Source organism: Lytechinus variegatus, chromosome 5 (assembly GCF_018143015.1).
Source record: "Lytechinus variegatus isolate NC3 chromosome 5, Lvar_3.0, whole genome shotgun sequence".
NCBI classification, from domain to species: domain Eukaryota; kingdom Metazoa; phylum Echinodermata; class Echinoidea; order Temnopleuroida; family Toxopneustidae; genus Lytechinus; species Lytechinus variegatus.
The window spans coordinates 17,746,055-17,772,787 of NC_054744.1; the positions used below are offsets into that span (position 1 = coordinate 17,746,055).

The following is a 26,733-nucleotide window of genomic DNA, read 5'->3' on the forward strand; positions in this document are numbered from 1 at the left end:
TCTTGGGCAAAGGATTTCACGTAAAAAAAATCTGAAAAATTATTTAAAAAAAAAATGGAATTCCAAGCCCATGGGGGGGGGGGCGATAAAAAGCAATAAAATTCAGAATTCAGCATATCTAAGCACTTAAAAAGCCATGGTTTAATTTAGTTGGAATTAATTAAGATGTGGTAAGGACACAGGAAGTATGTAAAAAAAAAAAACTGCATGAAGAAATATCTTGATCAGATCTCCATCTAAAGTTATTGTTCTCTTGAGTCCCTCTCTTGCTCATATCTATTCTCCCAATTTTTAAGGACCCTTCGTTGCATATTTCAGAAAGCTTAAATATGCAAATAATTTATTCTGAAATTTCTACCATGTTTGAGAAGGTGATTTATCCCACATCAATAGAGAAAAAAAATATAAACAAATTTTTGTACTGGGGACCAATCCTTATTGTAAGTACCCATACATATCAGATATTAGATTGCATCCTTTTACACAGCAACTGTTTTATAATGTACCTTTTAATTTCATCTGACTATGAGTTTAAAATCTGGAAATGAATCATCTTTTATCTAAATGCAGGCAAAAATAAACAAAATGCAAGTACCATTACTTTTCAACCAATACATCTTTTTTAATCTCCAACCAAACATTTTATGGTGTGGAATATCTAATGATAAAACATATGGAAAACGTAAAAAAAAGAATAATCGTAGCCAACTACACTATTGAAATACAAGTCATGTACATATAGGTATATCATATATATGGAAATAAAAGAATATATATATGTCACAATAGTCATTCAGAAAGATATATTCTAAATTTCCTTTATCATCAGATGTTTTGATCATTATTACAATTTTAAGTTGTCCAAAGGTTGTATATTACATCAAAGATAGCAACAAAATACACCTAGTGCTAAGAGAACAATAAACCTTGGCCCAAACCTAATGAAAGAGAATGCTGCATGATTTGAATTGAATTCTTAATCAACCTGGGATGCAGTAAAGGCTGGTATTTCCTGAGTCACAAGGCTGCTAGAAAGAACCTTCTCTCATAGACTTTTAACATGTGGCTTGCACCAGGCGGCCTCGACTACATCTCTGGAACGCAACCATTGACCAGCGTTAAAAGAGTTTCATGGTTTTATGATTCTTGAGGAATGTATTATATGATTCTATTCAAGGGGAAAAAATACAAACACAAAGCAAAGGTCAAATGATTACTAACTTCATAATTTACAATAATAAGTGGACCCCCCATGATAAAAATGTTTGTTGCACCCCTCATATTTTTGAGAGAGTATAATAAACACATGTTTACCTCAACATCAATGTAAGACATTGCTAGTGTAATAAAAAGGTAATGTTCACAAAACACTGCTTTGTGAAAATGTGCAATGAGACTCCATATGGACATTCAAACATTTAAAATAATGAGTACCGAGATGAACAAACTTGCAGGGATAATATCAAACTGATCAGGTGGCACCTTAGATTTTGAAGAGCCTAAATATTATACATATGTGAAGCAATCATCTAAGATTTAAAATTTAGAGCCAACTTGGCTTTAACACCGGCAAGAAAGATTAACTACTTGTGATAGATTTTCATCATGCTACAGGGAAAAACACTTACAATCACATAAACGAAAGTTGCAGATTCTTCGCATTGGAAATACACCCATTAAAAGAAGTGCACGAGATAGCATTTTTGTAACATCTTTGCTCCAAAAGCAAGTGTGTTTGCGGCCACTTTAATAAGTAGAATTGCAGATTATGTCAACTGAGAAAGTACAAGAGACTAACAAAACAACAAAACAGTATATAGCCCCACCCCCCCCCCAAAAAAAAGAGACAAAACCACTCAGTATACATGTACGCCCACAATTTAGCACTTGCATGACAGAACAAAGAAATAATACAAACCAATGATTGGGAATGCAAATTTTGATTCAACATTATCTATCATAATATATTACACATTCTTCCCTTCTACATGTATATTCAATCCTATATCAGTCACATGGCTCAATTTTATTTCATTCAACATAAACACGTACAAGTATAAAAGGAAAATGTTTGCTTTTCAATATAAATTTTCTTTATATATAAGGCTACCTGTACTTGAATGTACAATTAAATATGTGGAGAGCACCTGCAAAATGACTGAGGTACAAAAATATGACCACATAATTAATCAAAGAAATGGGTACCGGTAATTGTACCATCAATAATTATCCTGATCTCTCTATTTTTTTTCTCCAATAATGAAGTTAGCAAAAGAAAAGAAACTGATATGTTCAGTCAACCTCAAAGTGATACAAGAAACTAATCAAAATCAATAATCAGTTCAGTTTCTGTCGGACAAAGAAGACCAGCAAACACTAGCAAACTTTCAATTATTGATGTATGTGAGATTGATTTTGGAACATACTTTGAGTTGCAATCGATAGGAAGCTTCATGCAACATTCCCTTTGCCTTTGTGAAACGTAACTATATGCACTAGAAAAATTTTGAAATGTGAAAGGTAGAATTTGTATTTTCCCATCTGTGAATATCCATGTAGTTTTTAAATATCTACATACATACATGTATGTACGTGAGCGCGTGTGCATGTGTGTGATATAATAAACCATGTCTCACATCAACAATGTATACCAGTAAACTACAAGTCACATGGCTTAATATTCTGTATTTCAACATGAATGCTTTTACAGAAATTTTTTTTTTTTAAGGCTACACTTAAGAATAATGTGATGGTCTTTAGAAATGCATTAGTCAATACTTTCCCCTTGTTGCTTTCGCTGTACATAAGTGTGTGGTTTGTGTGCCTGACCTCCAACACATTCACCTCAGCGTATATATGAAAGTCATAAAGAATATTACCCAATCCTAAAAATAAACCAAGCTAAGTTTTGCAAATGCCATCTTATGATCCATATATGCTATGTTAATTATTTTCTTCATATAATCAATCAAATAGGCTCTCACAATTCTTGCTATAATTTTATAGCATTATACATTAATTTTTTTACCAGAGCCCCATGAGCACAAAGTTCAATAATTGATAGTATAAAGGGATTTGACTGATTTATTGCACATAATGATACATGCAATCAATCATCAAAGTAGCTTAAGAACTAACTTTAAAGCCTAATGGTTATGTGACACAGAACACATCATTATTAATGGTTAATCTTGTGACATCTGGGCCCTGCAACACCAAGGCTAGCGTTTGATGCAAGGGTTGATTTTTACGGTTGATTACATTGAGTAGTGTGTGCGATCATGCACAAAAATATACTTTGCGATCAATTGATAAGCTTTGTGTTACAAGCCCCTGTTTTATATCAATGTGTTTCTATGAATCTGATTGGTGCTATCTAGATGGAAGGCTTTGCCTGGTACGATCGATCATGCGATGGCGGTGGCTTCTGGAAGGAAAGCTTCCCAATACTGGATGAGCTGCCAAAGAAAAAAAAAGAGAAAGGATGCAGTTCATTCACTGGATAAATGTTCCCTCCAATCACACCTTGGATCAGTGGCGGACCCTGACCCGGAGGAGACAATGGATTAAGGGGCACTGTATTGTTTGTGAACAATTCTGTGCCCCTCCAATGCTTTGCCACTGCCCTGGATATTCAAACAATGAACAAATATGCAAACCAATTCATCAATAACTGAAAGTAGGTATTATAATGAACAAATAAACAAATGACATTTTCCCCCTCAAATCAAAATGCAACCATTGCTGTTACCGCACCCCCCATCAATTATTAATAACGATTATAAATTACAAAATCAAAATTGATCCATACATTATTTACACTCCCCCAAAATTATTCTTTCAATTATCACAAGCTAAAATTTCATTTTGGGTGAATTATTGTTTGTTTGGGGACGGCCGGTCACACGTACCTGTACTAACTTGAATAAGTTTGATTACTTCTTTTCTATTGTTGTTTGTATGTACATGGATGCAAAGTTAGTGCTAATTCACATGGAATTTAATCAATGAAGCCTGTTTCACATTATAAAATCTGCTTCAATGTGATTGATTTGATAAAAGATGGCTTTAAATCTACAAATTTAGGAATTTCCAAAAATACTGCTTTATGAAGGTGTTATAAACGAGGCAAAAGCGATTACGTGTCTCGCCCACTTATGAAAATAACTAGAAATATTGTGATTTGCAAGGGCACGCAACAGAATTGTATTGAAACTTCATTGTGAAATGAATGGGATGGAATGACACCCCCCGAGTAATAGGTTTCAACTACAAGATACAATGCCTGACTTACCTGCTGCTGATGATTCATCAAAGATTCAAGGTACTTGATCACAACGGTACGGAAATCACGCACTCGATTGGACTAGAGAGAGAGAAAAAAACACAGAAACCTATCACTGTATTTCCCTCAAAACATAAAGGCATACCTGCCAACCCCTGAGAGCCCACATGACCAACAAATTCTGAAGAAATTTGGGGGGGGATAGGGATAAAAGAGGTCATTGTTAGGTCCTATCATAATGGCCAAGGTTTTTGTGGGGATAATATTTTGGGAATCAGAGCAGGTGTTTAATTTTTCAAAAGGTAAGATAAAGTAATTTCAAAGACTTCTAGTGACAACTGCTACCAAGTACTGCAATCCTTGTATCCGATTGGCTAAGGGCAAAAATGTGCCTGGAAATCATGAACAAATATGCTTCATGCAAAGCTCCCTGGAATACAAAAATACTGAAAATAACATGAAAAGAATTCCTAACAAATTCATTAAAATGATTCTCTTACCTCAAATCTACCAATTTCTCTTCGAAGAGTTTTTGAGATGAGTTCAAAGTCTTCTTGTCCTTTCACTTCCTTTGCGGTCCACTGAATACATGAAAAGAGGAGAAAAATTGTTAAATTAACACAAAAATGATAAGTTCTATAAAGGATTCAGGGAATACATGATTGATTGGAAGAAAAACATTTCTTGCTTTTGTGTTAGGCCAATCTTAAACTTATCAAATGTGGCTGTGCTTTGAAGCACATGTCTGAACAAGCACTAATTCGTGATTGCTTCCCATTCAATTTCTCTTTGTATCTTGTTCCTTCCTGCCAGGGATCTTACTTACATCTTTAATCTCATCCTGGACCTGCTGGAGTTTCTCTGGCTTCCCGCTGATCTTGAGCTTGGCCTCGGTATCCCTCTTCTTGGCCAGGGTAGTTTGGGCATTCTGCCAAGTCAGGAAGCACTTCTCTCTCTCACGGAACGCTTCCTGTATTGTAGAACAATGACAACTATCATCATACTGCATCAGCTAATAAACAAAAACTTGCCATGTACGATGAAAATCTAGTCTCTTAAATAAACCCTTCTTTGTAGTTATCATAGATAATCTAGTGACATTTTGTCCTGCTCTCAATCCCCTACCACCCCGCAATTCCACTACACTACATACATGCCTATGATGAGACTATCCCATTTGGCAGAGTGTTATAGCATTCATATTTTTCACAGTCCTGAGCAAAGAGAATTGAACTCAAATGCAACATGCACACAAATATCAAATACAGATGAAAAATGCACACTTCTAATTGGTTGAGTTGGTTTTTCCTATTGTATCTGATGGCAACACACTCTCCCCCCCCCTGACCAGTAGCCTTCCTTTGAATATGCAGTTTGGTTACAGTATTAAAGGTCAATATATTACTTAAGTTAGGGTTGAAGGAGTCAAAATTGTGCAAGATATATCCATAAGCCTTCAAAATCACAATACAAGTGAAAACAGTTTGAAGCTTCAGGTAAAACTCAATATTCTCCATGCCAAAGGACTGAGCATCCATAAATTGTATTGTTTTTGTCTGAATCAACCAAAATCTTTGCCTCATATGTCTTTTTAAAATCTTCCTATTATCAGTCCCCCGAAGCTAACATGGACCTTTGATGATGACTCACCCTTACGGCGGCTAGGAGGCCAATGTAATCCTTGAGGAGCTCTGAGAGTACATAGAAGTCTGTGGCGGCTTGACTGCTGTGAAGAGCCTCGATCTTCTCCTCTGTTTCTGCTAGCTGTGAAATGGCTCTAGAGAGGGCGGTGTGCTCCTCAGAGTTTCCCAACATGGCAGAACTCTTGGCGAAAGTCGAGGTGGTGTTGGCCAATTCTTTAATCAAGAAATTAAGATTACAGTATTACCAGAGGGCACTAGCTTAACATATTTGCATCAAACACGGTTTGCCAGATTACATGAACAATCTTGTGTAAAAGCAAACATGTACCCCATTCGAATTTACATGTACAATGTCCCAAGAAATTATTTGTACAATTAAATTGAACATTGTAAAAGGAGGTGAACTATACTGGGAATAAAAAATTCTAACAGGGCTACAACAAAATCTAATCTAATCTTTTCATTACAAAACTGTAACAATAGCTTCATTTTTCAGAGAGGACACTTGACAGAAATGGATTTGAAAACATTGGAATGCGAAGTGTCTGAAAAATAAGTGGATGTGGGCAAAACGGCAAAGTGAATATTCTGAGCTTGTTGCACAGATTTAACCCTAAATAGACTGGGCTATTTCGACGCCTAAGAAGACGGGGGGGGGGCTGATTCAGGCCCCCCTTATGATCTCAGCCGTCGATCGCGCGATCACGACGAAAATTGGCACATGGCATTATCTACAAAACTATAACATCAAATTCTGCAAAAAATCTCATGTTTCATTAATTATTCTAATTTATGCATAAAATCATAAGTTTGCTCTAATTAATAAAATAATGCCCCTGAAATGCTACTTTTTGTTTCACATACTCTAGATAGGCACCTGATCAAATTTATTTAAAAAAAATTTCAACATCACATTCATTTTCTTATGTATTCTAAATTTCTTATGTATTTCTTTGTTTTTCGACTTTTGTTTTTTATTTTTTTTTCAACAGAAATTGTCGGGGACTTCATTTTGACCATGAAAAAGATCAAATTAATTGATTTTAAGCAGTAAAAGGAAAAATAATGATACATTTATGAATTTTGGCTAAAAACACTATTTGCATTGGATTTGTACACAAATTCACGTTTTTGAGTAATTTTGGGTCTGCATGCACTTACAAAATGTTACGTAATTTCCGAACCGCGTACCCGGGGGTCACAATTTTGGTCTCAAAAGTTGCGCGAGACTTGAAAGTAAAAAGTCAGCGAGCGACATGGTCAAAAAATTTTGCGCAGCAGATTTATCGCGAAAAATGTTGAGGGGGGGGGCTGAATCAGCCCCCAGTCTTTTTAGGGTTAAGTGTTTCCACAAAGATATCATAAGTCAGCTAATGTCTAACTGAGATCAGAGAGGACATTTTCGGACAGAATTGACACTTTATTCAAATTACGGATAGATTTGGGGGTTTTCAGTTTAAAAAAAGTTGCATTTCATACCCAATGATTACCAATAATAAAGGTCCAAGGGCTAAAAAAAAAATAGAAAAAATGAGACAATTATTTTGGCTGTAAAATGCCCGATATGGTCAATTGTATCTCAATACTTTCTTTTTTTCATGAAGGTTGTTCTTCCAGTGCCCACTAGCTTGCCATGGTAGATTTGAGATTACAGTACACAAATTTCTTTTCATGATACAAAGCAAAGTTTTGAGAGTATACCCTGATTGCAAAACAGCCTACTACAAGTAAACTTACCTTTTCTACTTGTGACCATGCTCTCGACACTAGTGTGGAGTTTCTTGAGCTGGGAATCCAGGCTGTCTATCATATGCTGTTTCTCTTCAAACCACTGTACACAAAAATAGAGAAAAATAAAAACAAGAATAAATGTAGATCACTTGAAGAAAATAAACTGAATAAAAAACACACAAGAGGAATACCTCCCAAAGTGTGATTTAGAAATATTATTCTCATTCTCAGTGCACAATGATGTAGACTCCGATCACATCAAGATAGTTTCTTTTTTTTCCCCTTTTCATAAAAACTATGAAAAAAGGCTGATATATTCAAACCTAACAGTTTCGAAAGTCACACACATGCTTTTCAGTAGGCAGTACAAGTACATAAGACTCACAGCCAAGTAGATATATCCTGGGGTCCGTAACACAATGCTTAGCAATGATCACAAAACATTTTCTACGATTGATTACATGGACTACAACGTACAATCTGTCCTGAAAATCAAGCGTAAAATTAATCACTAATCTTGGTGTTATGGAGCCCAGACCATTTTCGTGATCCCCAAAATTTTACATGAATACAACTACTCTATGGAGTTTCCTCCGTTGTGTGAACAAATTGTTGAGTAAACTTACTTGGTCTGATTCATTCATCCTGGAGACCACCTTGGATGCACTGTCCACTACCTTGGTGAATGCTCTCAGGACACCAGCTCCACTCAGTGCAGATGTGTTTGTTGCTTTCGGGAGCTGAGATAAAGACAAATAAATAAATTCAATAGACTGCCTTACATGTAACTGCTAGCTTTCATCCCTGTTAAACATAGAGGACACCAGCTCCACTCAGTGCAGGTGTGTTTGTTGCTTTCGGGAGCTGAGATAAAGACAAATAAATAAATTCAATAGACTGCCTTACATGTAACTGCTAGCTTTCATCCCTGTTAAACATAGAGGACACCAGCTCCACTCAGTGCAGGTGTGTTTGTTGCTTTCAGGGGCTGACATAAAAACAAGTAAATCAATATACTGGTATGGCACTGTCCAAGTAGTAGAAGGCTGCATTTGCTACAAATAGATTCATAGAGCCAGCACTACCATATTTGGATATTTCAAGAGAATAACACTGTCCCATGGTACAATAGCGGGACAATGCTGAATGGCATATCCATGAGAGTGCATGCCATCTCTTGATAATGAGTTGTGATAAAGCTGGCATCCATACTCAACATGGATCTGAATCAACTCACACTATCACACATCACGCTTGTGTGGTTGATGTTTGGGAAAGACATTTACAGGAGGCAAATGACACATGATGATCTGTCTTCAAATTACCCATCTGAAAAACGACCAACAAAACCAAATCGCCTGTATTCTGCACTTGGGTTTAACTTGAACTCAGGTTTAAAATTGTGGTTAAGTATGGATAGCCAATTGTTACATAATACACTAACAGTAGAGATATCATATTTCAGCTCATTTGTCTAGGAAGTATAAATGGGTGATTGTCTTCACACCATCAATGAATCAGGAAAGAGCACAGTAAACATAAGAAACATACAACTTCATAAAATTTTTGACACTTTTGGCCATTGTCATTAAAATCAGAAGCCTGATTATATAGAGCATTAGACTATCATAAATCTATAAAGGATATGTGCTCGAGAAGAACTTCCATGATACTCACATCATCTTTCTCCAGGAATTCTCTGAAGTCACTGTCGGTGTAGAGGATGGGATGAGCAGCTGTTCTGTTGAGGAATCGTTCCAGGGCTGCTCTCCTCTTTCCTATGAACTCCATGGATGTGGTCTGCTCTTGGGTCTTCGCCATCTTCACTTTGGTCATACCTTACACAAGAAACAAAAGTACAACAACAGAGGCACGTTTATTCCGGCTCCCTCCTGCGTAACTAATCTAGGGCTGATATAAAAAATCATGTCTTCACAAAATGTCAAGAAAGTTTTCAAATAAGAGAAGAACTTTCGTTGGATTGCAAGTCTAAAGCTCTTGTCTTGTGAAAATTGAGAGAGAAAATGGAGAAAAAACTTGAATCCACCCCCTAACAATTAGTTGACTTGAACAATAAGTACAAAATCAGACAAGCAAAAAAAAATCTGATGTGAAAGAATGGCATTTTAAGTTTGCTTGCTTTCGCAACAATGTGCTACCCTGCACTAAAGGGTGCTGCCCTCGTTTCTGTTTCTCAATAGCGATTTCTTAAACCTTACTTTTCGGACATCCACTTCGTATCCTTGCTGGTCTAGCACAACGGGTAGATATCCTCATGTTACATATTCAAATGTTATGTATACTATGAAGTCTACTATATCGAGGTGCAGCAAACAGGGAACACAGAGGTAAATGTACAATATGTAAATATGTTTTTCTCTTACCCACTACACTCTTCTCTGGAGCTGGCGGAACAATGCGGCCCTTACTTGTGTGCTTCTCAACAAGCTTCTGATGTAGTCCTAAGAAATCACTAAATCGTCTCATTACTCCTATTTCTGATTTCTTGAAAGATGGATCACTGGTCTGAGAGAGAGGAGAGAAGACAAAGGAACATTCAGTGTTTGTTTGGAGAAAAACTTGAAAAACATGGGCAGGAAAGAAGGGATCGAGAAGAATTGGGACACAGTGAGAAAGAGTTAACAATGGGTAAGAAAAAAAGATGGAGAGAAAAAAAGGAGACTTGAAGAGGGACAAAGTGGAGAGGACGGTAGAATGGGTCTCTTTTTTCAATCTCTTTTTCTTTCAATTTTCATACTTTTCTTAACTTTATTGACTGCTAAATGAAACCCGCCCAATTATCACGTTAATGTTTATTCCTGCATCTCACCTACCATGATCTAGGCAACACTTTTTAATTTTCTTGTTGCAAAGAGGAGATATCAAACTAAGAGATATAAAACTAGGTGTCAATCAATTTGCAAAGACGACTCCTCATCAGTTGCATCAACGTCTGCCATATCTCAGAAATAAATTGATCTCTGCAAACGACTGGGAGCAATTTCTATACGGTTTGCAGGAAATTGAATAGGTTTTGAGAATCTGTAATTTTCTCAGAGACCTTACTATGTCTCTGCAACAAATGTCAATTGAAATTTAAACCTTGTCATGAACTATATTGAAACCCAGTCACACCACTTTAAGGCAGATTCTTCATATCTAAAGTAATATGTAGCCTTGTAGACTGATAACACTTTTACCTCTTTTTTTGTAGTTGGAAAAAATAGAGAAAAAAAATGGCAATATATAACTTACCTTTGTTGTAACCTTGTAGGCCATGTATGAGCTCATACCATCACCTGTATAAAATGAGATGTGACAAAGATAAATACATTCCAAAATCAACTACCATTTTATATTAGTGTTCCTATTTCAAAATTGTATTTAATATTCTAAATTCTGTGAAAGCTTCTTCTTTTCCTTCATTTGGAAATGAAAAAGTCTAATGTTCACCAGCATTACTGTTCAGCCCACTCCAAGGTTGCCGTGTCATATTTTCTTTACTTTACCTTGATTGTCTTACAGCAGATAACCTGCCATGGTTCCACACTCAAACCTCTATTGCCTCCTCAAATTTATGCAAACAAATATCCACAGAAAGATTTTTTATATATTGAGAAATTTGTTGAGAGAATAAGAACCAAGAGATTGAACAAGTACATGTAGGGACAATAGGTTTCTGTTTACAGGCAAATCAGAACAGAAAATGTGTGAAAAAATAATGAATTTACCGTTGAAAAGGAAAATTCAGTATTTTCAAGGCCATAAAATGAAAATTACATGCATTTCTTACAAAAAGGCATGACAAATAATACAAAATGACTTTCAAGTTTGACTGCAAATAACCAAAGATTAACTCTACTAATACCTCTGACAACATAGTATATTCTTACCCATTTTCTGTGGTTCAGTAATGGTGATTTCAATATCAAACTTATCTCCACTGTCCTCCTCTGCCAATTCCATCTGAAAAGTAAATAAAAAGAATCAGTTTAGTTTAAGTCTAAGGTATGTGTGTGAATCATTTAAATGCCATTGAATGGTAGCTCATCAAAATATCTCTAAATCTTGCTGATTGGGAAGCTAAATCAGTGTTAAACACTAATTGCATGGAATGGAATGTAATGTAAGATGGGGAGTTGTTGGGGATTTCTGCCAGTTCCAAAATAGGCTATAGATATAAAATCATTATCACCAAATGTTCTGTCATCTAAAGGTCATATGAAATACAATATCTCTACTCTATTAAAGGAAAAGAGCTGGGGCCTGTTGCAAAAATCAAGCGCAGGTCCCTAATTTGCATGTTTCATTGGTTGAAAATTTTTTTTTTTTTTAATATTTGGAGTTGCATTTGATCAAATCTCTGTCTGCAACGGGCCCCTGGAGAAATGCATCATGTTAGCTGTTTGTAAAGTTATCAAATACCACATGTTTGGAATATGAAATGCCAAACCATAGCCACAAATGACATACTTTACTGAAATGAAGTTGAAGTAGTGTTCAGTATGTTTAAACAATGGGATACACGTGCATTTATTTCAAATTCAGTTTTAAGTGCAAATAAAAGTGATAGAGTTGACAATTGTGGCTATTAATATTCCTGTTGTTTGGTATTGTGATTTCTAACATTTCTAACTTTACAAACTTTTCCATGAAGCAACTACTAAAATTCCACTGGTTAGTTAGATGAGAGAATTTCTATAACATTATCAATAACTAACTTGATCCAAATACAGCACTGCAGAGAATTTCAATCATTACCTCATCCATTTCACTCTTCTTCTGTGTCTCCACTGGCTCTCCAGCTCCTCCTCCAGCTCCCTCTGGCTCCTTCACCGTCGGAACAGGATCAGGTTTCTCAGTCTCCATGGTCAGGGGGGATGTTGGTTCCGCATCCAGCTTGGCTGGCTCATCTGCGACTGGCGAGTCATCCAGGGAAACCTCGGTGCCACCACCTTGATTTTCACCACATCAATACAAAGTTTAATGTCAATCTATATGTACAATGCAATACATGTATAACCATGGACCTAATACAACTGGACATTCAACGAGAGCATTTTATGGCCACCACCTCTTTCCAACTGTCAAAATTGCCGTCAATAAGGTAACATTCTCTTTACGCTGTTTTTAAGACGAGTGCCCGGGGCGATTGTTTACTAAATCCCTTCTCGGCCAATGATAGTCACTGATCGATCTCTGGCCCTCTTTCCACCAGATACGTTATGTAACTTCGATCTCTGCAATCAGGAAAAGTCCCTACATTACCTATAATGCAATGTGCAATTCATTTCCTGTTTTCAATACATTACTTCATGCTATCAATAATGTGCAATTGTTGTCTGATCATCAGATTTTTTTAAAAAAGTGTTTTCTCTGTTGAATTTTTACTGCTTTTTTGCAGTAGTTATTCTGATCTGCACGGTGATGTCAATGCATTTTGTGAGCGGTTATTAAAGATGTACGTAAAAAAAATGTTTATGCAGGCCCTTTCTCATTTCTGCGATAATATTCACAGCGCTAACGTTCGCTGCTGTGTGTGTACTGCTCTTGAAAAAGAACGAAAAATGTCGCAGTGTAGGAGCAGCGCACAATTGATTTCTGTTGTCCATCAGTGACGGCTTGTTTTCTGATCGGCTTGATGGGCGTCAGCTGCCAGCGCTCTGTTTATAGCAGGATTAGCGGCGACGGTCATAGGCCCAAAGGAGGGGATTTGTTGAATGTCCAGTTGTAGTAGGTCCATGGTATAACTGGCTGTAAGTCAAACAAGGCAAAATCAATTTTGTGTCTCGCCCACTAATGAAAATAACCAGAAATATCGTGATTTGCGAGGGCACGTAAGAGAATTATATCAAAACTTCATTGTGAAATGACTGGGATGGAATAACACTTGTCATAAGAGCCTTGCATGAAAACTTAAAAGTTGACCTGAAAATGACCTTTGACCTAACCATGTAACTTCCGACTGCAGCATGTCATGCAGGTCCCCCAAGTCTGGTTGAAAAGCGACTTCGGTTGTGGAGTTAGGTGTCATAAGAGAGTCTTGCATGTAAACTTTAACGTTGATCTAAAAATGACCTTTGACCTTACCATGTGACCTCAGACTGCAATATAACATGCAGGTCCCCCAAGTCCATCTACCATCTAAGTTTGGTTGAAAAGCGACTTACGGTTGCGGAGTTAGGTGTCATAAGAGAGTCTTGCATGAAAACTTTAACGTTGACCTGAAAATGACCTTTGACCTTACCATGTGACCTCAGACTGCAGCATAACATGCAGGTCCCCTACATGTAAGTCCTTCTACCATCCAAGTTTGGTAGAAAAGCAACTTACGGTTGTGGAGTTGTGTCATTACAGGTTTGTGACGGACGGACGACATTTGGATCCCCAAGTCTCGCCTTCACCTCTGGTGGGCGAGACAAAAATTAGGAAAAAAGTGATTGGATAGTATGTAGAAATTTAACGTTCTATTTGGAAACATATCTAATATCTATAAACCTTGCTTTTTGTGTGTGCTATAAATTTTCAGGGCTCAAAACTATTGTACTGACTGTCATAAATTGAGGTCAAACAATAAACGATTTCTTAATCGAAATATCACCAATGATTTCAATTTAGAATACATATCTTTATCGTTTGCCAAACTATGAAACTTTTACAGTTTCTTCCAAACTTTCGAAATTAAAATGAATGTTTTCTTTGCAGCTTAAGTATAACATTACTTTACATTAATAAAAAATCATTCAAGTACAATTAATTTGAATATTTCTCTGTTAGCATGAAATGTATAATGACTGATGGCATGAAACATGGAAGATTTTCTGAGAAATATACAATTTTGAGGAATTCATATCAAATGCAGAGCTGCCAAGTTGTATTTTGCATTTTCAGTATTCTTATCCCCCCAAATCAGTATTTTGACCAAAAAATCCGTATTTTTACCATGAGATAAATATGCATGCATAATGGCAAAGTTCGATCACTTCTTACAGTTGAGACCTTTCGTTTTCTGTGACGTGCCATGTGGACGTACGAGATTAAGGAATTTTGGGAGCACTGCGCATGCGCGAAGTAATCTGTGACGAGCCTTCTCGTCCACTGACCAAATCTGTGACTCGTATTTGAGGGTTTTGACGTTCGGTGTCATAGTGCTCGAACGAGCGCTAGTTCGTACATGATGACGTCATCCCAGCTTGGCAAAAATGAATGAAGCCGCATCAACACTCGAGTTTCGTTGATTCAGCAGGGCTGGTAAACTGCAAATTACTGCTTGTTACCAGCTTTTCCATTACATTTAGCGTGTCCTGTTTTCAGACACTACATATATTCGATAGGTAATTGATGTTTTATTTCCAAACAACTGTGTTTTTCGGCTTTTTGCGCAAGAGTGCAAATGTTGCACCCACAGTCGCCCCACTGGTTCGTAGCGTGATGCTACGCCTGATTCTCCGGCCAAGCATCGGCCCACGGCCCGCTCGCTATCACGCTGGTATATGCTGTGGCGTGGTACGGGTACGTCGACTTAAATCGAAACTGTTTTCATCAATGTACGAACGTGATACTGAACGAGCAGTGTCACCACTTCCGGTGAACTAGGAATACGTTGCAGTCGCAGACAATCGAAATCTCTCTATTATTTTGCGCCCCACACCATCGCACACGAGACCGAAAGCTTCAGTCTAGATTTTGGTTGTTCCGCTGAACTGCGTTGGCCACTCACCAATACATAGACTGAAAAATTTGGAGGCCCGTACGTACAGACAACGTATTAGCAGTAACGTTAGATCTAACATTCGACGGAAACCCGTTTTTTTTCCGATCGTTTTTTGCACATAAAATCATAAAATATCACATTATGAAAAAGAAATTGCATCCATTTTACGGAAAAATGTATGAAATTCAGAAATACCGTACCTTAGACCGCAGTTACGGCTAATTCGTTTCAAATTATGATCGAAACATCGTCATCTTCGATCCTTCCGTCGGTCAACGTAAGTTGCCATCTTGGATGACGTCATCATCCTTACAGACGTATTTACCAGTTGCAAACAGTCAGTCGGCAGGTCCCAAGAAAAAGGCTTCTTTCATCCAAGTGATATTCATGACTATAGGGGTTTTGCATATTTAATGAGCTTGATGCGGACCAACACACCTCTTTTCATTTAGTCATTGCTGCTTTAATTGCGCATCAAATTTTATGATTTTGGTATCATTGTAAAGAAGAAGAATCATTCTTTCAGGTCATGTGTTTGCATTTATTCAAAGACTTTGTAATATAGGTTAAACATTTGATCTAAAACATGCTACAAAATAATTATTTTCACCTGACAAAATCTGCAATTTTTACTCTTTATTTTTGTTTGAGCCCAAATTATTTTTAGATCATGATAAAGCTGAATATGTATGCTTTAAAATGGTATAGGTTTCAAAATAACAATTGGTTTAATCGGGTCAAGATCACACTTTTCATTGGCCAAGTACAAAAAGCAGCTTGAAAACAAGAATACTGCACTCTGATTGGTCAAAGAGACCACACACTGGCAAATTCCAACGGTTCCGGTGCATGGATTCATGAGAAGGTCACACTCCCCATGTGGTACTCTCCTCAAATTACCCGCGCCTGTTGTTGTGCAAACCTTATCCAGCCAATCAGAACTCTGGATTTCATGCAACTACAAATTTCATAAATCTCGTCTTGTACCTTGGTGGGAAAAGTGTGATCTTGACCCGATTAAAAGGCGCCGCATATCAAGAGTGGCATAGTGAGAAAGTAGAGAAGTTCAGCTTTACGGTGATATATATATCATTGAGGCTCAAAATAAAAAGTTTTGCACAATTTGCAAAAGAAAACAGAGGAAGAAAATTCAGTTTTGAGGCACGTTTTCAGGGCAGGAATTCACTTATTTATCAAAATATTGTATGCAAAGTAAATGACCAACATGAAAGAGTAACATTTACTCTATCTGATGGTGTAATGATATTTCATTTTACTTGAGGTTAAATCAGGTAAATTCTAAGAGAAAGAAAATCTCACGAATCACGAGATTTTGCAAGGAGGAGGATTCTGCCACGAGATGATTTGGATGAATCTGGCCTTTTTGCTCATTAGCACAGGGACCTGCGGTCTGACTGCAAAATATCGCGATTTGAGCCGCTGCTTTGCGCTTGTAAACTACGTGCGTGCGCTCGGAACTTGTCACCCGCAATGATTCGCCAGGACATCGAAAATTCTAATCGGAAAGCCTTGATGAAAGCATAACTCATTGAACGTAGAGGGCAGCAACACACGGAATACCTTTTCTTCTCTAATTTGTTTTTTCCCGTATTTTATCATGAAAAAGCGTACTGCCGTATTTTAAATTGATTTCCGTATGAAAAGCGTACTGCCGTATTTTAAATTGATTTCCGTATTTCATACGGAAATCAATTTAAAATACGGCAGTACGCTTTTTCATGATAAAATACGGGAAAAAACAAATTAGAGAAGAAAAGGTATTCCGTGTGTTGCTGCCCTCTACGTTCAATGAAAAAGAAATTGCATCCATTTTTACGGAAAAATGTATGAAATTCAGAAATATCGTACCTTAGACCGCAGTTACGGCTAATTCGTTTCAAATTATGATCGAAACATCGTCATCTTCGATCCTTCCGTCGGTCAACGTAAGTTGCCATCTTGGATGACGTCATCATCCTTACAGACGTATTTACCAGTCGCAAAATATCGCGATTTGAGCCGCTGCTTTGCGCTTGTAAACTACGTGCGTGCGCTCGGAACTTGTCACCCGCAATGATTCGCCAGGATATCGAAAATTCTAATCGGAAAGCCTTGATGAAAGCATAACTCATTGAACGTAGAGGGCAGCAACACACGGAATACCTTTTCTTCTCTAATTTGTTTTTTCCCGTATTTTATCATGAAAAAACGTACTGCCGTATTTTAAATTGATTTCCGTATGAAATACGGAAAAATCGTACTACTTGGCAGCTCTGCATATGGTATAATGAATGCCATGAGGGGGAGGGGGGGGCTGCTACTATAAAATACAACAAGTGGAATGCCTCTGGCCGTCTCACCTGCATCACGCAATTCAACATAGCAGCAGTGCTGACTTTGAAAACTACTATAACTCGCACAAGATGTTCAGTGATACTTGGTTACTCTTATTTCCATGTTTTATAAACTAGACCAATACACTATACAGAGATAGAATGGTAATTCAACAAATACCCCCAATGTGGCCAAAGTTCATTGACCTCACATGACCTTTGACCTTGATCATGTGACCTGAAACTTGCACAGGATATTCAGTGATACTTGATTACTCTTATGTCCAAGTTTCAAAAGTCAGATCAATAAACTTGCAAAGTGATGATGGTAATTCAACAGATACCCCCATTATGGCCAAAGTTCATTGACCTTTGACCTTGGTCATGTGACCTAAAATGCGCACAGTATGTTCAGTGATACTTGATTACTCTTATGTCCAAGTTTTATGAACTAGACCAACATACTTTCAAAGTTATGATGGTAATTCAACAAATACCCCCAATTCAGCCAAGGTTTATTGACCTTAAATGACCTTTGACCTTGATAATGTGACCTGAAACTTGCACAAGATGTTCAGTGATACTTGATTACTATTATGTCCAAGTTTCATGAATCAGATCCAAAAACTTTTAAAGTTTTGATTGTATTCAATAGATACCCCCAAATCGGCCAAAGTTCATTGACCCCAAATGACCTTTGACCTTGGTCATGTGACGTGAAACTCATGCAGGATGTTTGGTAATACTTGATTAACCCTATGTCCAAGTTTCATGACCGACTAGGTCCATATACTTTCTAAGTTATGATGTCATTTCAAAAACTTAACCTCAGGTTAAGATTTGATGTTGACGCCGCCGCCGTCGGAAAAGCGGCGCCTATAGTCTCACTCTGCTATGCAGGTGAGGCAAAAACAGTAAAACTCATCTCTTAATATTCTGAGATGGATTTCCCCCAAATCTTCACATTTCTTTGCGGTAATCGAAACCAACTTCATGTCAGGATGAACATCCCTTTAAAACAATTGCTACTCATTACATCTACCTTGAAAGTTTAATTTAAGAACAACAGTTTCTGTTTTTAATCTGAAGATTTTAATACAATTTATTGCTGTATTCAGTCTTCTTTATTTGTGTTTTTTCTCGAGCTGAATCCTCCTTAGAAAACCTGTGTTGGTGATCATTTTACATTCAGCTTTCACCTTTTGACTACTAGTTTGTGGGAAGTGAAACTGGGATGACTATAAAAAGTATTTTGTTTAAAAGTACAAATGCCACCACACATTCACACTACACTAAGTGTAATTAGATTGAAATATCATCCAAAATAGCTCACCAGCAAAAAGATCGTCATCATCTTCTAAAGCCACATCTTCAGTTTTCTCCTGAGAAAGGAAGAAAAAAAAATGCAAGGAGGTTAATAGGAAAAGGAATTCATTTCAAGTGATTGCTTGCAAAGGAGTGTCATGGGGTATCTTATGGAGGATCTATCTCATTTACATGATTTAGCCTTAATGTTTAGGGCTACGGCAGATCTTTTAGAAAGAAAGTAGAGTACCTGCGCCAGTGTGCGGCCGCTTAAGGGTTTTTCCCATCCTGTAACTATTTGCAAAAATTATGTTAATCCATACATATTATCATAAAAAAAGGACTGATGGTACTTACTTTTTTTTATCGTGAAAATTGGCCAATAGCAATCTCAGTGGTCAAGATTGACCACCACTTCTGACCATGATACCATTCTTCTGTGTGCGGCCACCCTGGCCAACCACTAAATAAATCAATTCAAACTGTCTATATCGTTATCGTTCTTTTTAACTCCACATTTCCAATGGAAATTAGGCACGGTAATTAACCTGTATATTCCATCCAACCCTCTTTTCCCTTCTCTTTAAAACCACTCTGCCACTTTCAGACAGTGAGGTTTCCATCCAATACAATTTCAACAATCTTATTATTTATCTTCCTTTTTGACTTTAGCATGTGTTATCACGTTGTCAAAACCCATTGACATAGCCAAAAAGGAGGATAAAACCTAGAATCTTTATCGTTCTTTTTGGCTCCATCTATGGGTTTTGGCCACGCGATAACACGAGCCCAGGAGCAGGAGCTCACCGTGCATTTACTCATACTCATGGGACTAGGGTAGATTGTGGTCACAATAACTTGGAAAGAAAATTGTGAAAACAGAAATTATGCACTTACCACGATTATATGTTTGAAGGTCTATCGTCTATCATGTGGCAGTATTCTGACATTGAGGCATAGACTGGAACCTCAAAAAAACGAAAAGTTCTGTCGCGATACCTCTCTTAATTCTTTCAAAATTCATAACAAAATGGCCGATCGAGACTGGGGTAAAAGGAGAGAACTTTTCGTTTGTTTTAGGTTCCAGTCTGTGCCTTGATGTCAGGATACTGCCACACGATAGACCTTCATCCATATAATGCATGCATGCGCACGCTACAGCTCGTTCTCCTGTAACCCAGGGAGCCCAGGGACTTACCCTGTATTTGGCCATAGACACGGGACTAGGGTAATTTATGGTCAAAATATTCTTCAAACTGTTACTGCACGCAAACTCCTCAATTGGGATATAATTGCTGCAGGCGTGTGTGGCTAGTGGTGAATTTGAATTAATGATGTGCCCCCCAGATGAAAGTAGACATTTGAATTTTGTTTAGCCTTGTCTTAAAACCATCGACCGATTTAGCTTCACGTATGTCTACTGGTAGCAGATTCCATTCTGCCATGGTCATTGGAAGGAAAGAGTACTTGAAGCAATCTTTTTTTGTTGTTGGTCGGGAAAAAGAGATTGACGATGATTTCCGTGTCCTGACAGAATCTTGAGAGGGAGCTGTTAAGTATCGACCTACGTCGACCGAAGCACTATGATTTATAGATTTATATAAAAGTGTAAGTCTTGAGATAGCCCTTCTATCTTCGAGAGATTTCCATTCAAGTAACTTCAGCATCTGGGAAACACTACTGGTTCTCCTGTGATCTTTACAGACAAATCTAGCGGCTCTTCGTTGAACTGCTTTTAGTCTACTAATCTGGTCTTTCGTGTATGGGTCGCACACAGAAGCACAATACTCCAAATTTGGACGTACTAACACTTTATAGGCTGTTTCTTTTACATTTCGGGGGCAAGTATACAAGTTTCTTCGAAGGAGAACCCTATTCGCTTTAAATATGGTAGTATTAACATGGTCCGACCAGGTTAAGTTGCTATTTATCTCGACACCTAAGTAATTGTGACTTGTGACAACGTTTAGACGTTTCCCATTCATATCATAGGTGATTAGAAGGGGTTTCCTTTTATGAGTGATGTGCATAACATGACACTTATCGGTGTTAAATCTCATTTGCCATGTAGCTTCCCAATTACACAGAGTATTTATGTCCTGTTGTAGAACTTTCCCATCATCCTGTTATTTTATCTCACGGTATACACTGCGTGCTTTCCTTAGACTTCTATCCAGGTTTCCGCGTAGGTGTAGGAAAATAGTCCAGTCGTCTGCAGATTTAGTGCATTTAGCTTTATCATATGCTTTCCTCTTTTGATTAATGAGTTTTTTGTGAGTATGTTTGAGCCAAGGCAAGTCGTTGTTTGACGAAATCAACTTTGTTGGTATGTGTTGTTTCATTGAAGAAGATAGGGAGTTCTTAAAACCTATCCACAGATCATTAACACTCGAACTTCTTATAATCTCGTCAGAAAGTGAATCTGCGTACTCATCCAGATCATCACTTATTTTAGCAAAGTTTCCCCTTTTCAACAAATAAATTTCTCTACGTTTTACTTTGATCTTCTTGTGGGGCCATTCCACCAGAACAGAGACGACATATTTATCAAACTGAATTGTGAAAACAGAAATTATGCACTTACCACGATTATAATGATGGTCTAACGTGTGTAATCCTGCTTGGGCTCCAGTCTTCAAAAAAGACGAAGATCAAATAGAGAAGATACAACGAGCGACGAAACTACTTCCCAACATTGGTCATTTAGACTACCCTGAAAGGTTGAGAATTTTGGAACTCCCTACTCTTTCATACAGAAGGCAAAGAGAAGAATTAATCAAAATCTTCAAAATCACAAGAGGTATTGATCGCCGTTACGCGACGCACGGGTCTGTAATGTTGGCAAAGAATAATGGGAAACAAGATGGCGGCAAGTCTCTTCCATCTATTCACAATATTTTTCTCATTTTTAAAATGAATTCTTGTTCAAAAATAACAACGAGAGCGTAGAAATGTCGGAAATAAGCCTGAGTCATATCGATTATTTTGAAAACCGGTGTTCGACAGCTCTAATTCGATCGAACATCGATGCATCGAATATTGAAGGCGGGGAAAATTTAGTCTTTTGTGTTTGCGTCGATGCGATGCGCTTTGCATATGCACTGTACTACGCACTGACGGTATGCGCTGGCGTTGGCCGGGTGAGCGTTGCACAAGCAGATGACAGCAAAGTTCGTTTGTATTTTCCATGATCACAAAACACACAAAAAAGGCCGGGGACCAAAGCAGAATTCTTCCCAAAATATCTTCAACAATGATATTTGCAGATGACAACATGAGTCTAAAATGAAACAATAATAAAGACATGAATCACGCAGAGTCGATCCGAATGATTTTCGGTCAACTAGCATTCGCAGTCTATTCACCAGCCCCGTCCGCAGCTCCGTACACTCACTCTCCCGAAACGACAGGCGTGCTTGACGTCAGCGCCAGCAAACAAGTGCAATCAACGGAGAGCGCTGTAACTTGCCTGAGATTGCGTAGTTGGATCCAAAATGAGCTCCAAATAAATTTATGGGAATAAATACGTAATTTTCTCTGGATGGTCATTTGAATTGCTATTTAATGCTGATATAACGATTGTGAGGAAAGATTGTGGAATATGAGTTATGACGATGTTCGAGAATTAATCCTGATAATGACAATCCAGTTTTTTAGACGCAATTGAGCATGCGATCAAAATAAATACGAATGTTTCGAATCGAGCCCTAAATTCATCTAAATTATTACGATTTAACAGGATTTTATGGTCATACTAAGAATATTGACGATGTCAGCAAAGTACATGTATGTTATGTTCATATGGAAGAATTAATACTGGCCGGATTATTTCTATTGTTATTCCATCTCTGGACGTCTCCTCCAAGCTCTGAGAAAATAAGCACAATGCGCATGCGTGTTCGATGACGTATGACATATTTTCCCATTCATGAAATCAGAGCCCAAAGTTGGGCACAAACTAGCTTCAAATTGATGGGAAAAAAATCAAACGCAATTTTCTCTGTTTTGTCATGTAAAATGTTATTATATGGTGATATTACGAACTTGAACAGAGTTTTTGCATGTAGACAATGTTCGAGAATCAATCCTGATGTGATGATTAGACAAGTGCACTAGCTCGAAGTCAAGTCGATCGTCATGAGATGTCCGCCATTGAAACGAAATACAAACGTTTCACATCAAGCTCTAAATTGATATTAATGATTATCATATGCAAATTATTGTTAAATATTACGATTAAATAATGTTCTATGGTCATGATATTAATATTGTTCATGAAAGCAAGATTTATTTTACGTTGATCGCGTCAATTTCCGGCCATTTTCTGGTTTGATTAAAGAACAGTACTGCGCATGCACGATCGATGGCCATGACTTCCATTCATGAATTCATCGTGCATAAATTATCTCGGCACGAGCAGACGAGTAAGACTCGAACTATGATCGAAATAAACTTCAAATTAATGGTGAATAGCATCATAATTACTCAATCGGTTTCATTTTGGGGGCAATAGAAATCAAGTAAGTAGTAGTAAAGTTGGACATTACTGATATTTTGATGATTGATTGTGTAAACCAAACGAATCGGCCGGCCGACGTATTTTTTTTTTTTCGATGCACCGATTTTGCAAAATCTGCACCGGTGTTCGATGACATCGATCGAACACCGATTTTAAAATCGATTCGACTCAGGCTTAGTCGGAAATGAAGTTTTATCCCATGTACATGATTTAGGGCTAGATCTTTTAGAAAGTAGAAATCTAGGGGGTGAAAGTTTCAGGTTTTGGCATCCTTCGTGTAGGTGAGAAGACCTGGCTTTATTGAGAGTAAGCCTACATTAGTAAATGATTTTTACTCTCTAGAAGCCTCCTGGCTATCTACATCCAAGTAAATCCAAGTAAGCGTGGCAGTATCCCGTCATCTACTCTACGTAGGCTTACTCCCCACTGACGCCTGGCACGGCAAGGCATAGGGACACACGAAGTAGAGTTTTTGGAGAAAACAATGTTGCTCCAAAATACTTGATTTTTTATCTTGATAGCGTCACAATTACGTAAATGGATAAGTGCACTAAATCCCCCCATTACGTATATTCAATTTTTTGTTTTACACTAGATATATTCCCAATATTGAGAAAAATAATGTAAGAAGATGAGCAGATACTCACCGATGATCTTGTCGCCATTTTCCTTCTTTGTTCGTAGCCTAGTTACAAGACGAGCGTGCCAATTAAAAAAAAAATTCAATCGGCTGATGAATATAGTGAATTGTATAATACTTGCATTAGCTCATAAATATTTATTCATTGCCTAATGCAAGTATTTCAAAATTCAGTTATTCACGATATTCATCAGCCGATTGAATTTTTTTTAAAAATTGGCACTGCTCATGATATCGTCACCCTCTCTTATCAGTAGAGGCGCATGGCCAATATTGGAGACTGTCTCCAATGTGGGAAATTATCTCCAATATCAGAGACTTTTGTAAAGAATTTGGGTATCCAATTTCAGAGACAGTCTCCAGTTTTGGAAACTAATTTCCTTTGTTTACATTTGCGGCAAAAGGATTACCTTGGCGGCAAATAAAAATATGATAAGCAGATTCCTCATGACAAATTACCCCTTTTCACCGTCTTCTTTAAAAATTCACTGTCTACTTTTGTTTTGATAAGGATTTTTGTTGTCAATCACACACAAAACAAATGGGCTTCTGACCTCGTTAGGTGGTTTCAGACCGCCTCGAAGTTCGCCAGTTCCAGGTATTCTCTGATCGGGAAATTTACCCCGATCAGAAAATACCAGGTATTTTGGTAATGTGAAAGCAAACTACGCGTAATTTCCCCGAAAGAAAATACCCGCTAAATAGTAGGTACTTGGCGAAATTACGAGAACTTTCGTGGGGATTTTTCCAAGGTCGTAGGTATTTTGGCGATGTGAAAGCAAATTACGGGAACTTTTAGCCCAGCGTGTCGTTGGGCGCGGTGGCGTGGGTGGCTGCTGGGCTAGTGATTTTGAATTTCGCGCCTTGCCTGCTTATCAGACCATACTGCGCATGCTCGTAACTTCGGGAACTTATCCCGAAGGATGTGTTTCGGGGCGGTGTGAATGCAGGAATAATTAACGGGTATTTTTTAGCCTTAAAAAGTTCTCGTAATTTAACGGGGATTCTTGTGATCGAGGCGGTTTGAAACCACCTAGTGAGACAAAATTTTGGGTGGAAAAAATCATGCTTTTTAATATTGGTGGTTTCTTTTGTCCTTTTGCAAAGCAAGTCTCCCATGTGAGAGATTGTCTCCTAGTCTTGAGGACGCAATGATGATGATTTTTTTAAATATGTCATATATTTCTTCATCATTGACGTCTTGACACTCTCTCCATAGTGCCTTCAGCGAACGACCAAAACAAAGATGGATTCCCCCCAAAAATCCATCCTTTTAAACCGAATTAAAGAGCATTCATTTAATTTTATTAATTCTTACACCTTCCTACGCCTAATGCGTAGGAAGGTTTTAAATATTACTATTTAAAAATGTAAAAAAATGAAGATTTCTTACCTAACTGATGCCGCGTAGACCCCTCGTTCCACATGTAAACAACGGAAATACAATAGCGTCGACCCTTGAACCGCTTATGTATGACGTACTTCCGGAAAGCAATGCCGTCTTAACGAACAATTTAGAGATAAAAAATCTTATTTAACAAATATTAAAATTTATTTTGTGATCATAAATAATTTATATATATTGATATGAATTATTTATGATCACAAAATAAATTTTAATATTTGTTAAATAAGATTTTTATCTCTAAATTGTTCGTTAAGACGGCATTGCTTTCCGGAAGTACGTCATACATAAGCGGTTCAAGGGTCGACGCTATTGTATTTCCGTTGTTTACATGTGGAACGAGGGGTCTACGCGGCATCAGTTAGGTAAGAAATCTTCATTTTTTTACATTTTTAAATAGTAATATTTAAAACCTTCCTACGCATTAGGCGTAGGAAGGTGTAAGAATTAATAAAATTAAATGAATGCTCTTTAATTCGGTTTAAAAGGATGGATTTTTGGGGGGAATCCATCTTTGTTTTGGTCGTTCGCTGAAGGCACTATGGAGAGAGTGTCAAGACGTCAATGATGAAGAAATATATGACATATTTAAAAAAATCATCATCATTGCGTCCTCAAGACTAATTGTCTCCCCTATTGGCCGTGCGCCTCGCGCCTCTACAGTACTGCTTATACGCGCAGTAGGAGAGAACTTTTTCACAATTTAGTTTGATAAATATTTTGACCATAAATTACCCTAGTCCCGTGTCTATGGCAAAATACACGGTAAGCCCCTGGGCTCCCGTCCGCGAAGCGGGCGGGAGTTCCCTGCCTGGGTTAGTTCTCCTGGGCCTGGCAGCAACATGCACAGCCACCGCCTTCGAAGGCTTCGGCTTCGGCAATCACACACACAACTCAGTCTCAGTCGATCAATGTCAATGAAGACTGTCTCTCTCCCTCGGGTTTAGGCAGTTTAAACACTTAAAACACACAGTCTCTTGGAACAATTCGCTTTAATTTTCTTTTACAGCTAAACTACTGTGATTTACCTGAGGAGTATCCTCTACTTCTTTATCCTTCTTGTCTCCATTCTCGTCTTCAAAAAGGGGAGGAGGTTCCCGACTGTTGTCCGCCATGTTGCAATTGCTCACGAGAAAATAGGGCGTTCTCTGGGACAAC

At 37.7% G+C, this 26,733-nt stretch overlaps 1 protein-coding gene across 1 annotated transcript; it reads right to left on the reverse strand.

The window, feature by feature from the left end:
• Window positions 1-600: 600 nt before the first annotated feature.
• Window positions 601-26,733, reverse strand: LOC121415611 (sorting nexin-2-like). Its single transcript, XM_041608892.1, has 14 exons — window positions 26,604-26,733; window positions 19,040-19,088; window positions 12,421-12,614; window positions 11,553-11,625; window positions 10,915-10,958; window positions 10,044-10,185; window positions 9,337-9,497; window positions 8,286-8,399; window positions 7,666-7,759; window positions 5,936-6,141; window positions 5,112-5,255; window positions 4,786-4,866; window positions 4,295-4,366; window positions 601-3,458 (listed from the first exon to the last, which is right to left on the reverse strand). Exons 1-14 carry the CDS (start codon window positions 26,688-26,690, stop codon window positions 3,408-3,410), a joined length of 1,512 nt encoding a protein of 503 aa, XP_041464826.1. The 5' UTR covers window positions 26,691-26,733; the 3' UTR covers window positions 601-3,407.